Source organism: Podarcis erhardii, assembly GCF_964252035.2.
Source record: "Podarcis erhardii genome assembly, chromosome: 3".
Taxonomy (NCBI): domain Eukaryota; kingdom Metazoa; phylum Chordata; class Lepidosauria; order Squamata; family Lacertidae; genus Podarcis; species Podarcis erhardii.
In genome coordinates, this window is record NC_138507.1 from 112,911,024 (window position 1) to 112,926,822 (window position 15,799).

The following is a 15,799-nucleotide window of genomic DNA, read 5'->3' on the forward strand; positions in this document are numbered from 1 at the left end:
ACGAAACTACATTTAGTTATGTATCATTAAACAGAAAAGGCCCACTGTTTAGGATTCCAAACCTTGATGTTTTATCAGCATGAATGGTAGTACACATTCAGTGTGCAAACTATAGTCACCATTTCGAGAATGGCTCATTTATTAAATAGAATTTGAATACGTCCAAAGTAAAAAGCTAGAGGTGCAGAGGGGCCTCCTGCATTTTTTCACCAGCAAAACAGGGAAAGGACACTGATACAAAAAGGCCCCAATCCAGCTAAAGCTTGTCAAAGCTAAGATGTAATTCCAAACACACCTACTAGGAAGTAAGTCAAAAGTGGGGCTTACTTCCAAGTAAACATGCATGTAACTGATCTGTAAGCCATTAGGCAATGAGACTTGAGTCAGTTACAACCGAGTTGGTTCCATTAATTTTACATCAGTCACAACCAGCTTTAGTCGAATTGAGTCCAAAATGTATAATCTACATGATAATGTGGACTCTGAAAGGAAGAAAAACTGAATGTACTGTTGCTGAAAGTTACCTGTTTTTTTGTGCTGTTCCTGGCACAGCACCATGCAACTGGTTAGCATGCATCCAGTAATGTATAGAAAATAAAATATTTATAACAAATAGAAAATAAAATACAGTTAGCTTTTATTATTAAGGCTTTTAAAAGGCATGCAGAAATTATACAGTGCAGTTAATGTTTCATGCAAGCTTTGGCATGGTTACAATTGTACATTCATTCACATGCTAAGGGGGTAAGGTGAATTCTCCATCTCCATTTCGAGAAAAACTATGTACACCTAGTTACTATCATGGCTAGTAAATTTAAATATAGTCTAAATCTATTAACATTAACAAGAACATCCATAATGTGTAGCAGAGATTTACTTAATATTATATATGTTTATCATACACAACCATATTCATACCAAACAGTCTGAGTATCTTCAGAAACGGGTGATGGTATTTTACTATCACTAGCATTTGAATGGGTAAGTGGTGTAGATTCAGCACTATTCTGACTCATCTCTACATTTCTGCCATCAGATGATTTCTGATTCTCAGAAGGTAGTTTGTGATCATTCTGTGGAGATTTCACAGATGAATCAAATGTCTTATCAGTTGTCTTTGATACAGGCATTTGGGGCAGTCCACTAACATTGCTGACTAATTCGGTGTTGAGGGCCAAAAATGGCCTGGACAAACGGACTGCAGACAACTTACCTATAATGCTTGTTGATGTGCCCATTTTCTCATTGTACACATTACTACAAGAAAATGTTTTAGTAATAAAATTTGTCTTGCCTGTTCTTGAACTCCTAGCCTTTTCTGATTTACATGTAGAATTATCTAGCGTGGCTATCCTACCCAAGTCATTTTCTGACGAGGTAACTGAAGGAAAAGGGGGATAATGAAAAACAGAGGAGTGTTGTTGGGGATTGTACTCACTAGAAGCTGATGGGACGCTTCTGTCACCTGTAGGTGGAGTTGGATCAATTGATACTGGCTGCCTAGTGTCCTTAGACAAAAAATCATGGATGCTTGTCCTCCGAGTAGTTCCTTCTGCAGTCGAAATCACACTGCTTGCGCGAGGTAAAGTCGCATAAGGATTACAATCTTTTGATTGTCGTTGTGATTGTACACTTTCTTTAACAGACCTGGCCCTTCCTTTAGTGCCTGCTGTAAGCGTTTTTGAAGAGTTTGCAAAGTTGGCATCTTCCATTCTACGTGAGCTGGGCCTTGTAAGGTGTCCTTGTTTAGCTGACTTTCCATCAGAGAACTCCATTGTGTTTTTCACACTCTGTGATCTGGCAATACCACCGCTGCCTGATGACTGTTTTCTTAATTTATCTCTTCCGACTAATTCAGCATTTTCAGAAAAAAATTTCATCACTTCATCCAAAAGATTATCTTGGCTTGAGGACTTGAGCTGCAAAAGATATCCAAATAAGTTAATTCATTATCTGTTACTTTGTTTCTTAATGTTTCTGCAAGAGAGTGTTTCATACTTCGACAGCACAAACATGCATAACCATGATGCAGTTCAAAATAATGGAAATCATTGATACATATGGTATCACCCAGGTTTAGTAGTTTTATCAATATGCTACTAGACTAAGTTTACTTAATAATGAAAAAGCCACAATTTCTTTTTTCAATTTTAAATGCATAAACGTACTGAAAATAAACATTCCTACCTTGACATTTTGATTTCTGTGAATATTTCCATTTATTTTAACATTTACGCAAATATCACTTCTCCTCCAACATCAAAAGGCTCAACCAATGATGATCATTTCACTTTCAGATCTATCCCATAACTTTCTCACTGACTGATTAAACAACTTCCTTAGCAATCTGAACATCATGTACAGGAGTGCCTAAGCCTGAAATCATTGTGTGGACTTCCGGATTTAGAACTCCCAGTTGGAGTCCTTGGAAAAGATCCAAGATATAAGAAAAGAACAAGACCGCCTTTCCTTTCTAAGGCTCATTTAAGAACCAATCACCTAAACACAAATGCACCTTATTTCAGAGGGATCGTGGCATTTGAGCAGTCGCCAGGCCAAAAGTTTATACTGTTATTAATAAATAGCTGAGAAAATGAGTGGGTCTGTTTCAAAACAGTGGAAAAGATAATAAATTAGTTGTATACCCATATTATCTATCTTTGAAAAGGCTATTTTATGTGAGACCGGACAGACAAGAATTAAATTATTCCAATTTAAAAAATAAACACCGAAATCACATTATTATTTAAATTAAGTACATTATTTTATTCCAAGGTTATTTTAATGCTTTAGAACTTGGCATCAGCATACAGCCACTTGTTTCCTTGACACAGAAATAGAATGGGCTGGAAGACACAGTTCAATCACACACTGGAGATTTTGGGGTGGGTAGGTGAAAATGCTATAGTCAGATAGCTCTTCAATTAGTCTTTATCTCTTCAGTGCAAAGCACGTGGTTAAGACACAGTCTAAAGCATTTCACAAGCAATGCAGGAAAGTCGAGATTAAAAGTGTAACTTTTGAGTTGCTTAGGCTATGGTACTGTCTGAAGATAAATGTAATCTGCCATGGGTGTTGGAAAAATTCTTTAGAGCTTGCAAATACCCACCCCATTGCTCTTTGGATCACAGACTGCAGCAGACCTGACAACAATTTTGGTGTAGGCCTTTTGTGTAGTACTATTGGGGTCATGAAGAGGTGGACATGACTAAACGACTAAACAAAAACAACAACGACTCACACCTTATAGTTTTGTGTTCAGAGAATGAGCACCCACACTCTGCCTAAAAAAAAATTAATTTATATTTATAAATTAGCTCATTCATTCATGAAAGACTGCTCTACAGGAGATTTGCTCTTCTCTCAGAAAAGGTTCATTTTCTCTTTCCCTGTCTCATAATGTTACTTAAATTAGTGCCCTAAGTGTCAATTAATTTTCCTAACCAACTTAATTCTGAATTCTGGCCTTTACAAATGTAAAGTCACCACCAGATTTTCTTGTGCAACCTAAAAAGTGCACTAAGTTTTGCAGCTTTATGTTTTGCCAAGTGAAATTAAGTAGCTTTTCAACGTACCTCAGCCGAAGTACCTTTATTACTTTCTTCCAAGAACTGCTGCAGAGTAACCACTTCACTTCCAGGGGAGTCCGTTTTAATTCTGTGCGTTCCTTGTCTATCCATTGTTTCTGACATTTTAGGATGGAGCATGGGGCTAGACCTGGCATGGCTTTTCAAATACTGGATGGGACTGCTGCTGCTGCTGGACCATGCGTCATGCTCATGAAGCAGGCTAAATTCTCCACTGCTGTGGCTTTGTGGCCTGCTTTGGTTAGTAACTGTGCCTGCTTTAGGGATAAACAGTATTGTCATCTTTATTATGCACGCTATATTATTTTTAAACATTAACAATGCATTATTGGATGTTTTTCCTTTGTCACATTGAAGAAGCATTTGTCATAAGGTACTAAAAAACCTATGGGGAAGCCATATGAGAAATAAAGGTTAGTTCCCTTGCCTTACCTAGTAAGGTTCTTCAATGTGACATGGCATGTTTCCAATTAAACACCACCACCAAATAACTTTGAATGTTTAATCTTTCTCAACAAAATGAGATCCCAGACATTAAATATGACCCAGTTCAGCAACAAAGTTGACATCCGCTACTATTTATGACATATGGCAAAAGGTAAAAATATAAAAGATGGAATGCAAATAATTTATTTTCAGATAGATCAAGAAATATTCTTCGAGAAAGGTTTCTTAAAAATGCATTCCGTCAAATGCCTGTATCAGTTTGTCATGACCTGGAGCAGAAACATCCCATTTTGCACAGAGTAAAGGCTGAAGAAACGCCAGTTCACATTGTTTCCTTAAACAGATACAAATCAACCAACTGGAAGCTGCCCTTTGTGTTATTTTGAATTATTATTCTTTTGAAGAAAAACAAGCAGCATACACTATCAATGCTACTGAACTACATCATGCATTACTGCAAGGAATTGTTTATACTGGAAAATCACAAACATTTTAGAAGACCTATCCATATTTTCCACTGAGCAGATACTATCTAGAAATACAGTGAAATGAATTAAATGAAGTTTAAATAATCCCTTATAAGGCAGTGACTGCTAGAAATCTTCCAGTTTTGCCTTGCATACAACTGTTTTACAACAGAAGAGGAAAGAGACCATCCTGTCAGGTGTATCTCAAAGCAGAGGACCAGAAAAAGCTGAGTGTTATCATTTGTCCCTTTGGTTCTACTCATTTGCAACACAACAGCATGAATTCCTCTCTAGAACTATCCATGTATTTATTCTTAATTTGTAGGCAAGTGGCACTTTCATTTGAAGAAAACCAAAGAATACAGATTCACAACTGATTCAAGAGGTCTTATTCCAAGACATTTGCCTGGCAATGAGTTTACTGCAACATGGTCAGTAAAAATGGCCTATGTGTCTTCTGCCCAGAATGTAATTTGCTGTTATATTAGAAATGTTGGTTTTCTGTCTTAATATGACATTTGTTTGCAGGCTGAAAAAGGATTTGAAAGCATTATTCCTATTTTGTTTTATGTGAGCTGCAAGGCATTGCAATGTATCTGAATACACTACTACACTATATGGGTGGATGAATATCTGCAACGTCTTGCATTAATTTCCTTTTCCTACATCAGACATGTGACCCACCTTATTCCAGAGCTTCATCTAAAAAGGAATGAAATGATGAAAGGAAAGGAAAACATGCCCTGAATTCTCTCCCTCCCTGCCCTGGAAATGTGAGGAATGAAGCAGATGTGTCAATTTGCCTGGAAGCATACCTTTGACTTCATGGAGTGAGGCATTATTATTGCTATTGCTAGTGGATGTTCTGCCACTATCAAGGCTGGCTGGTCTGGAAGCTAAATGGAAAAAACCAGTAGATCGCATGAAGCACATACCATAGCAGATGACACTGCGCCTACTACATTCTGATCATAGAATGCTCTGAGGCAGAAAATCATGCACTACTGATATTGCACAAGCTGAACGTGTCCACTGTCAAAGTGTGGATTTTCGCAGGTGGGAAAAGGTGGTGTCCCCAGGCAGCCCAAGACAGCACTTTAGGAAAGTACACTAGACAAGCGAGCAGGTTAGCAAAAGAAGGAACAGAGAAACAAAATACATGTTTTGAATTGTATCAGGTTTATTGATGGGAATAACCAAGGTTTTAAAGAGAAATGGCACCAACATGCAGAAATCAGGTTGCGGTTAAGGCACTTACAAAAGATTTTGACATGGAACTCTGCAAGTTACAGAAATGTCACCGACAGGAAGAGAAAGAACATCTGTTCAGGAATGTTCTTTACTCCTAACCAAAGCAGGCGCAGAAGCAGTGTTAAAGGGTTTTAGAAACTGCACTACTGTGATTCAAATTTAACGGAAGTATTTTACAACTATGCCAAAATTTGATAGAGGAAAAATACATTTATTAATAAGATGAATTTTTAAAAGAAGATTTCATAAGCTGAAAGTTCTCACAATTGAATTCTAGAATACTCAGGACTGATGGAGAGGAGAGAAATTTGGGTCCTGTTCAGGTGCACTTCATACTGAATAGGTTTGTTCTGTTTAAGAGTGAAATCAGAGTGAAAGAAATGGAAAAGTTCCCATACAATTAGATGAGAGGAGATGTAAGGAAAGAATACAAACATGCACACTTGCAACGCAGGTCATTTTCTATTTCTGGATAAACTTTACTAGCATTTCCGTAATAGGTCTGCTACTTCTTTAAAGCACAAATCTTACCATGAATTCTTGATCCTGTACTAGAATCATCACTAATTCCTTGTGGACTTACATCTTCAAAAGATGTAGCATCTAAAGGGGAAACAAGCACAATTTTGTTGCAAAAACAGACCTTTGAATTTATCATCTCTAAAACACAAGAAATTTTTATGGCTCATTGGTCCCCACAAAAGTTTACAAATACAACTAGTTTCCCCATCCTAATATTCCACAAGTCTGCAAATCAAATATTCCAGTTATTTGCTGGAAAAGAATGTGAAATATGGAGCACAAACAGTTTCCAATAACGCTACGGTTACCAACACAACCACACCACAGCGTGAAAAGGTTCTACCTATACCTTTATTATTAAGCAACTGCTTGGATCTCAAGCCTGCAGCAGAGTTGACAGTTGCAAAGTTGATGGATGTAGTAGAGAAGGCCATAGATCCCAATTCTTTTCTCCTTTTACCCGTAGATATATCATCAGGACCCTCCAGATGCTCAGAACTACCTGTCCATTGTCCTCCTGCTAGGACCATGGACTGCACCAGGTCATTCATGGCTGGGATGCAAATGAAAGCAAATGAATCAGCATGGTTCAATGTTTTTTAAAAGTTTTATTTTGTACTGTAAAATGCTTCATTTACCTAAGCATCAAGGCATACTGAAAGCTACAGTCCACAAGTTTCTACATGTTAAAACATGCAACTGGCTGAATGAATGAAAAGTGTTAAAAAGCCAAAGCCTCCTTGTACAGATGATTTTATTGCTTTTTATTAGCTACAACCGCCATGCTTGTGCTGGAGTGCTATACAATAAATAAATATATGTTAGAAGCTCTGATATGTTTCGCAATGAAAAATGGAATGAACAGGGAAAGATGAGCAGAAGTGCTAATACAAAGTCAGTGTTGGCAATGATAAGGGGTCCTTCAGCGCAGGTTTTTGCAGGAATAATATTTATTGCATGACAATAGAGGAAAGTATTTAAAATAAATGTGTCCTCTCCCAACTTTCCCAAGAGCATTTCACTGAAGAAATGACAAAGAATACCTGATTTCCCAACCCCACTCCTTCAACATAGAATGGTAAAACATTTCTAAGGTCACCGTTTATTTATTTTTTTAAGCAAATGATTTTCTAGATTTGTACTGAGGTGTTTATAAAACTGATTACTAGGAGTGGAATTCAAAATGTGCAAATGCATTGAGTGCACTATATCTTTATAAATACACACACATAACACATGTTCATATAATTCCCAGAACTTGAACCTATAAATGTGTGTTCATTGTGTGTGTAGATAGATGTATGCATATTCCCTGGTCCTGAATGGGGTAACTGTGCCCCTGAAGGACCAGGTGCGCAGCCTGGGAGTCATTTTGGACTCACAGCTGTCCATGGAGGCACAGGTTAAATCCGTGTCCAGGGCAGCTGTGTACCAGCTCCATCTGGTACGCAGGCTGAGACCCTATCTGCCTGCGGACTGCCTCGCCAGAGTGGTGCATGCTCTGGTTATCTCCCGCTTGGACTACTGCAATGCACTCTACGTGGGGCTACCTTTGAAACTACAACTAATCCAGAACGCAGCAGCCAGACTGGTGACTGGGAGCGGCCGCCGAGACCATATAACACCGGTCTTCAAAGACCTACATTGGCTCCCAGTACGTTTCCGAGCACAATTCAAAGTGTTGGTGCTGACCTTTAAAGCCCTAAACAGCCTCGGTCCAGTATACCTGAAGGAGCGTCTCCACCCCCATCGTTCTACCCGGACACTGAGATCCAGCACCAAGAGCCTTCTGGCGGTTCCCTCACTGCGAGAAGCCAAGTTACAGGGAACCAGGCAGAGGGCCTTCTCGGTAGTGGTGCCCTCCCTGTGGAACGCCCTCCCACCAGATGTCAAAGAGAACAACAACTACCAGACTTTTAGAAGACATCTGAAGGCAGCCCTGTTTAGGGAAGCTTTTAATGTTTGATGTATCACAGTATTTTAATATTCTTTTGGAAGCCGCCCAGAGTGGCTAGGGAAACCCAGCCAGATGGGCGGGGTATAAATAATAAATTATTATATTATTATTATATGAATACATATACATTTTTATACACCCCAAGAGTTATGTATAGTGAGTGCCAAGGTGTTTAGAAACATTGCTTCAGCTCCTTGTATTATAGCAGGACTTGCACTTTGCAAAATAGGAAAAACAGCGCAGTCCACGGAAAGGTTAGTGAAAGTAGTAATAGAAGCCAGTGTAGCCATTTAAAAAGAAGCTGAACTGTCATAAAGTCTTACACATGGAGCGACGGTAGAAGGCCTTCATTTTGTCTTTTTCCTTCGGTCTGTTCCTCAAAAAGGGCAGTCTTTTCAGTGCAACCACTTTTATGTCATAGCATAAGGAAAAACGGAAACGGGAAGATGAAAGAAAAGGGGGAGAAGAACAGATGGAAGTTAAATGTTGAAACTAAGGACAGAAATGAATGCTTGAGTTTCCGCTAGGTGCACTTTATTTACTAAAAGCTATTAATCTCATGTTGCTGAATGGCAATGGATATGAAGCCTTCACTGTGGAACTATCCAAGGAAACACTGGAAACCATGCCTGAGGAATATAAGGAACTTTCACAGTTCACAACTATTGGATGTCTTAAAAACCAAGCAAAAAAAAGATATAAAAAGAAGCCAAACCCAAACCCAGGCACAAAAATTATGGGAAAGGAGTCAAAAACCAGCAAGCAGGTTTCCTGAGATGGAAAGGTATACTGAAAAAAAAAAAAAGTTCACTTGGTTTATCAAAGCATCTTTCAATAAGCACTACCTTCATTTCTTGCTACCAAGCAGTCATTGTATTTTTCACATTAATGACTTGTTTTAAATTGTATTAATGTGAACTCATCTTAGTTGATTTAACTTCCAAGAACAGCAGTATCTAACCTTTACCTCCTTTTACACACCATCTGAACATATGATCAAGAAATTATTGGAATGGAGTGCAGAATACTGTAATATTCTGACTGATTACCACTTTAAATAAGAATTATTGGTTAAATGACATACCATACTGCTACTGGGGTGTGAAGTGGGGGAAGGCACCAAACAGAAAAATGACAGAACAAAGAAACAAACAGAACAGTGACAGTGCGGGAACATTAAAAATCAAACATGTAATAACTGCAGTGAGAATTTTAAATTGCATGTTACAGAAAGCTTTCACATGTTTGCTTGTGGCAGGGCTGAAACCCTATACAAGAAGACCTTGTAATAAAGCAAACATTTGCATTTCAATGTGGCATTATTACTAATCCAGTGCAAAAGATGTAAGCCATGAGTGTACACACAAGCCCTTCATCTCAGTCAAGGAGTCATCCAGTATTATCTATGTATGTTCATTCATGAATAAGTTCCACTGTGATCAATGGTGTTTACTTGCACTAAAACAAGCTGAATGAGAAGACACAGATTTTCACTTACACATGACCTGTTTCCTCATCTGTGTGCTGTGCACATGTGAAGGAGCATTACCACAGCATGCTTAGTGCAGTGTCCTAGAAGGCATGCCACAGGCGTTCTTCTCTGCTAAACCAGTTGACACCTTGTGTAGCAACTAAGGGTGGAAATACATGTTCTCAACAAACATGTATTCCAAAACCCTTCTTTGCAGAGATAACATGAATGCATTGTATAATATGATAATCTATGTGCATATGGTTAAGCCTTCCAGTGCATGCCAATCCCACCCCCTGCAAATGCTTTTGGTTCCTCTTCAGCCAAACCTGCTCCCACTTTTGGTAACTGGCTGGGAGGGGTGATAATAGAAGCATTCAAAGATGTCCTAGACCTAGAAGCAATAAACTGGCAGGCTGAAGAGGAGTTAAGTATCAGCCCAGCAGGGATCAGCAGTATAAAGCGAAACAAACATGTGATGGATATTCCATGCTTCCCCTGAAATGTGTAGTAAAGTATCATTTAAAAGAGTAAAATATCAAATCAAAAGTGTATTTAATATCATACTGTGGAAGCTTAACTTTTGTCACATTCAAATCTTTCTCCACAATTTTGGATAAAAACCTCACCTTTTCATTTTGTCTAAAACGTAATGAAATGGAAACAGAGACTTGTGACACTATAAAGAATATTTATTGTGACATGAATCTGAGTCTTTAAAAGGTGTCACAACACTCTGTTGGTTTTGCTGCAACATACTGAAATGGTGCGCCCTGTGGAGGTGGAATAGAAGAATTTAAAATTTGTATACATATTTTGATTAAAAAAGGTTATCTGAGTTGTCTGAAAAAAGTTGCAAGAGAATTGTGGGAAGAGAAGGACTGCAAAAAGCACATAGAAAAAAATATATCGGGCAAGTCAAAATAAATTCATATCTATTGACCACTCCTTCAGTTTTCATATCCAGGTTGTTCTCTTCCCTGTCCCTTCATCATGGAAGTAACTCCCACACATAGATTAGTTACTGCTGACAGCCATCATGAGTGGACAGCTCTGATTCCCCTTGGCAGGAGTGCTTTCACAATATCTTATAGGGTCTAACTCAAGGTAAAGGCATGATCTTGCAGCAAATATGTTGCTGTTGCTCTGGCATCCAAACCACTGGATGTAAATGTACAGTGGTGCCTCGCAAGACGAAATAATCCGTTCCGTGAGGCTCTTCGTATAGCGGTTTTTTCGTCTTGCGAAGCAAGCCCATTGACAGTTTAGCGGATTAGCGCTATTAGCGTTTTAGCGGCTTTTAGCGATCCGCTGTTAAGCAGCTTATCAGCGGATCAGCTGATAAGAGGCTTAGCGGCTTAGGAAAAGGGGAGGAAAAGGGGGAAAAACCCGCAGGAACTCGCAAGACATTTTCGTCTTGCGAAGCAAGCCCATAGGGAAATTGGTTTTGCGAAGCGCCTCCAAAACGGAAAACCCTTTCGTCTAGCGAGGCATTCGTCTTGCGGGGCACCACTGTATTAGCTACATTTTCACAAAATATGCAAATGACATATTTCTTATTCATAACAAAATTCTACGGAAACTGATGCTAAAGAAATGGTCCACAAGTACAAATGATCAGATAGGTGTCTCTGCGTGAGGAAATGTAAGTAAGTTATGTGCTAATCAGAAACAAGTAACATCATAAAGTAAAATACAAATAATTTGGACCTATTTTCTAGTTCAGTAGCTACCTAATAATTACCAGTGAAAATATACTGAACACACGCAAGTCAGTTATATAACAGCATCCAAATTCATGTGGGTACATGGTCTTAAATAGAAAAATCTACTTTGTCTCTGGAACATAAATGATCCAAGAGCGGCAAACCATATGATTTGCATACATGAAGTGAGAAATTATCAAAATAGATGGAAATGTCCTCAGATAAAAATGTTCTGTGTTTCAAACTTTAATTATCACTTTAGGATGGGAATCTTTACTTGCTTTATTCAGCTGGCATTATGAGCTTTTATCTGACACTATCAGTTTCACCACCCTGTAACTGGAGTTAAATGTCACCCCATAAGGAAGGAGTGGAGAACTTTTTGGGCCCAGGAGGGAGGTATTTATTTCCCCCATCACCACTGGTCAACTGTAACAGGAGGGCATCCAAAGTGCTTGACCGTTTGTCGAGTATTTCAGAAGCAGTGCAAAAAGTGCTTTGCAAGCTATGTGCTCAATCCTTCTCAAGAGCCAGTCATGGGGTTTGTAAAGCATTTTGTGCAGTGCTTCTGAAGCACCTGAAAATCACCTGATTGTTGGGTTACTTTGGAAGCACTTAGCAAAACCCCTTTTCACCAAGCTGTACCCTTACCTGTCCCATTCCTGACACCATAAGTGATACCGGGTGCAGTGCAGGTGAGCACGGCTTGCCCAAAATGTCTTCCCCAAAACTTGATTTGGCACAGAAAGCAAAGCCCCATTCCACCCATAAACTCTCTCTCTCTCTGGGTAGGATACAAATTTGGAGGAATAAATTGATTAACTGAAGATGATATGGGAAAAAGAAATGCAGCTCCCAGTGGATTTCCCAATGGGATTTATCTCATGACAGAAAAAAAGATTCTCTGCTGATCATAAACCTTTTGAAAGGAATAATCTAAGGAATACTTGTAAAGACTAGCAATTCTTCAGACCTAACTAGCCTTCCTACCTGATAATGCTAATGGTGGGCGGGGGGGGGGGGGAGAATCGCCACACTTTCTCCTCCAAATATACCTGACATTTGCTCCAATGTTTAAAAGTATCCCAGCAGAATGGAAATTATCTGTGCAGCAATTGAACAACACATGCTGATTATTCTAGATCACTAAGAGCAAACAATCTTCTAGATTGTGAAAGTAAAAATCTTTGTAGTTGGGTGGACAGCAATTGTGGACCAGATATCATGACAGGCAACTAATCAACTAATATGGGACCTAAATTAAGATGTAAAACGCTAGGCTAGTAGAAAGGCTGGTCAAAGTATTCTCTTCCACAGAATTAGTTTCTCTCCTCTTTTAGGTCGCACAGCAAATGTAATCTTCAATCATTAGTAGATCAGTAATGAATCAAAACTGTAAAAACAATTACTCAACTAAAGATTTAAACATACTATGAAGCAGAATGTAATTTCTAATGTTTGTACAGAAATCTATATAATCAAAGCACGCATCATTTGGGGTTTGATTCTTTTCCAGCCTGATCAAACGGAGGAATGTTTACACACATTTTGATACCATGTAAAAACAACAAAGAAATTCATTTAAAAACAACAACACTGAGTTTGCCACTCGGTCTTATTGTTCTAACATATCTTATTTTCAATATCCCCCAGAAAAAGTTTAGGGGGCATGCAGTGCTTCTAGTACAAGCGGACATAAATATCTCACTTAATGCTACGCTGAATTCCATGTTGAATTCCACCGCAAATATTTGCTTTGATATGGCACTCAAAAACAATAATATGATTACTTAAGGTTCAAAATTCTATTCCAAAGCAATGTTGGTACAATGAAATGCTGTTATCGATACAGTGTCACACACCCTCTGTCAGCACAGCCTAGCATACCAGTGAATTGAAAGCAAAATGTGATGAAAAGGTACGGGTTAAAAGGAGTGGGAGAAGAGCTATTACAGTGCTGGACCTCTTGCTTCTAGAGTATATATAATGGATGCAGGTACTCTCAAGAACCTGCTGACCAGAGCTATGCATGACACTGAAGCTTTGCAAGGCAGATCGATACAGCACAGTCCCCTTCCATGCAGTATGCCCATAAACATGCATAAACACACAATCAATTCATCAGCAGTATGAAGATGCTGATAAGGAAGCATGTTACAGGGAACTCTTCACACGCCAAGAGTAGAAACGTAGTAAGTGGATGAAAAGAAACAGTACAGAAAAGAGCAATGGTTATGGGTAAAGAAGGGGTGCCAATTTCACCTCTACGGTCAGCTCAGACCAAATTTTTCACTGTCAGTAAATATTGCACCCCTAAAAAACTTTAAAGAGCATTCCTCTGCTGTAGAGTTTGATTCTCCATCCTTGAGCCTACAGGAACATGAGCAAAATACTTTTAAGCAAACTTCCTCCAAGGGTATTTTGAACCTTTTCACCGCATCAGGAAGTACTGCATGACACACTACCCCTTACAAAAATTAAGCAATTTACTCACTGCTGCTTTTCTTAGCCCCCACGGTCTGACCATCTTCCAGGGAATTTGAGCCCACCGAGGAACTATCTTGACTGTCCTGATGTGGCAGCTGAAGAAATCCTTCACTAGATTCTGAGCGGGTTGGTGTCAGAGTTAGAGACTTGAGGCGTTCTCGGTTAATATCCTTCTTTGATTTTATCAGTTTCCTCATTTTCAGAGTAATCCAATTACCTCTCCTTTTGGAGAAATGAAGAGAAATGCTATATTTAGAACAAATTCTTGCAAATATTTCAAAACAATGAAGTTTCTCTCTTTAAGTAACAAACACTGGCACATTTCTGGCAAAGAAAGAGGGAGAGAAATATGTGGTCATGCATTACCTTCTTGGAGGAGATGGTTCATAAAATTTATACTGATCCATAATCTTTTCTTCCAATTTCTCTTTTTGCCTTCTCAATTCATTTAGCTTGTCACTGTGAAGAAAAGGTAATTGACATGTTAGAAGGCATGTATGTTTCTAAAATATGTTTTTCCTTTGTATCAATGTGCCTCAGGGACTTTTTAGGACATGTGTGTTTAAATGCAGTTTGCATTGCATCAGGGCAGTTTACATCAACATTTTGCCAGAACTCAAGTCACAATATTTTATTTTTAGGGAAATATGGGCACTATGTAGAATGCGAGAAGGTGTTAGAATAATGTGCTGGGCATATGACAAGATGTTTCTATACACATGTCACTCAAAGGATCACAGGAAGCTGCCTTATACAACATCAGACCGTTACATCCATGTAGCACAGGACTGGCAGCAGCTCTCCAGGATATCCAGAGGAGATTCTCCTAGCCCTACCTGGGAAAACTAGGAACTGAACCTGGTACCTTCTGTATGCATTCTAACACTGAGCTACACCACTGTCTTCTCTCCATTACAGAAGGTCATTCTCCCCTTATTTTAGACGGGAACACTGGACGTTTGCCATGAAGGTTCCTTCTGGTTTGGTTGAATGATAGGTTAGGAAAGCAGGAGGAAGGCAGGGATTAAGTCACCTAGATTTCAGTTGCAGGTCTGGTGCTCTGAGATGCTTTCCCAGTTGTCTTGCTTGCTATAAAGCACGGGGAAATGTGATCTCAGGTGCCTAGGAAAGAATTGCAAACCAAGGATGGAAACGCTCCACCCCACATTAGGCCTAGCACAATCTGGAAGATGGTACTGTAAGGGCCAGAGACTAGGAAAACTTTTCTCTATCCACTATCCCCATGCCATGCATGATTTTATAAACGTCTATCTTTCTCGCATTTTCTCGAAACAGCCCCAAATCGTACAATCCTTCATCACAGGGGCATTCCTCCATCCCTTTTATACCTTCAGAAAATGCATGCTGCATTACAAATATCTTGAAGGATTGCTCCTTAAAAAAAACCTGCCAACATAAGGAGGAAACAGGTGTCTTATAACTTCCCATAAGAAATCCCACTGCTCTTCTGATTCTAGCAGTTTAAGGAACAATAATTCAACATCATTCCACAGTAAACTTTATTTCACAAGGAACAATATTGATTAAAATCCAACTATGAATGAACATTTTCATCTGTTGTTAATGGAATGCACTGATTAACATTTCCATGATTTATTTCTATTTGAACATCCAACTGCAGTTATGTTGGGTGCAACTAGTTCACCGTTTTTGATACCCACATATACTGCCTTTGTTCAACGTGGAACAGATCTTTGCTTTCCATATTCTGCTCTAATAATGTTCTGTTTTGCAGCATTAATGTCTGTATTTGATCCAACAGGTGTCTGTTTTCTTCTTCCAAATTTCCTTTTAGCTGGCTAAGCAACTGTTGAAATGTACAAAACACAGTATTTTAGTGTATGAGGTCTGCCCAGCTTTCTGTTTATAAAGTACAAAAGAAA

The 15,799-nt window shown here is 38.9% G+C and overlaps 1 protein-coding gene across 4 annotated transcripts in view; it reads right to left on the minus strand.

Moving 5' to 3' along the window:
- CCDC88A (coiled-coil domain containing 88A) overlaps positions 1 to 15,799 on the minus strand; it is a 78,548-nt gene that overhangs the window by 7,947 nt on the left and 54,802 nt on the right. Inside the window, exons 23-31 of one of the 4 annotated variants that reach the window (XM_081854428.1) lie at positions 15,578 to 15,723; positions 14,262 to 14,354; positions 13,903 to 14,117; positions 8,555 to 8,638; positions 6,624 to 6,827; positions 6,284 to 6,355; positions 5,317 to 5,397; positions 3,576 to 3,844; positions 1,439 to 1,919 (exon numbers count right to left, since the gene is read on the minus strand). In XM_081854428.1, the coding sequence (XP_081710554.1) occupies positions 1,439 to 1,919; positions 3,576 to 3,844; positions 5,317 to 5,397; positions 6,284 to 6,355; positions 6,624 to 6,827; positions 8,555 to 8,638; positions 13,903 to 14,117; positions 14,262 to 14,354; positions 15,578 to 15,723 (1,645 nt within the window). Of the gene's footprint in view, positions 1 to 620; positions 1,920 to 3,575; positions 3,845 to 5,316; positions 5,398 to 5,661; positions 6,103 to 6,283; positions 6,356 to 6,623; positions 6,828 to 8,554; positions 8,639 to 13,902; positions 14,118 to 14,261; positions 14,355 to 15,577; positions 15,724 to 15,799 lie in introns of those variants that run through there. The other 3 variants (XM_081854426.1, XM_081854427.1, XM_081854429.1) reach the window with 3 other exon arrangements.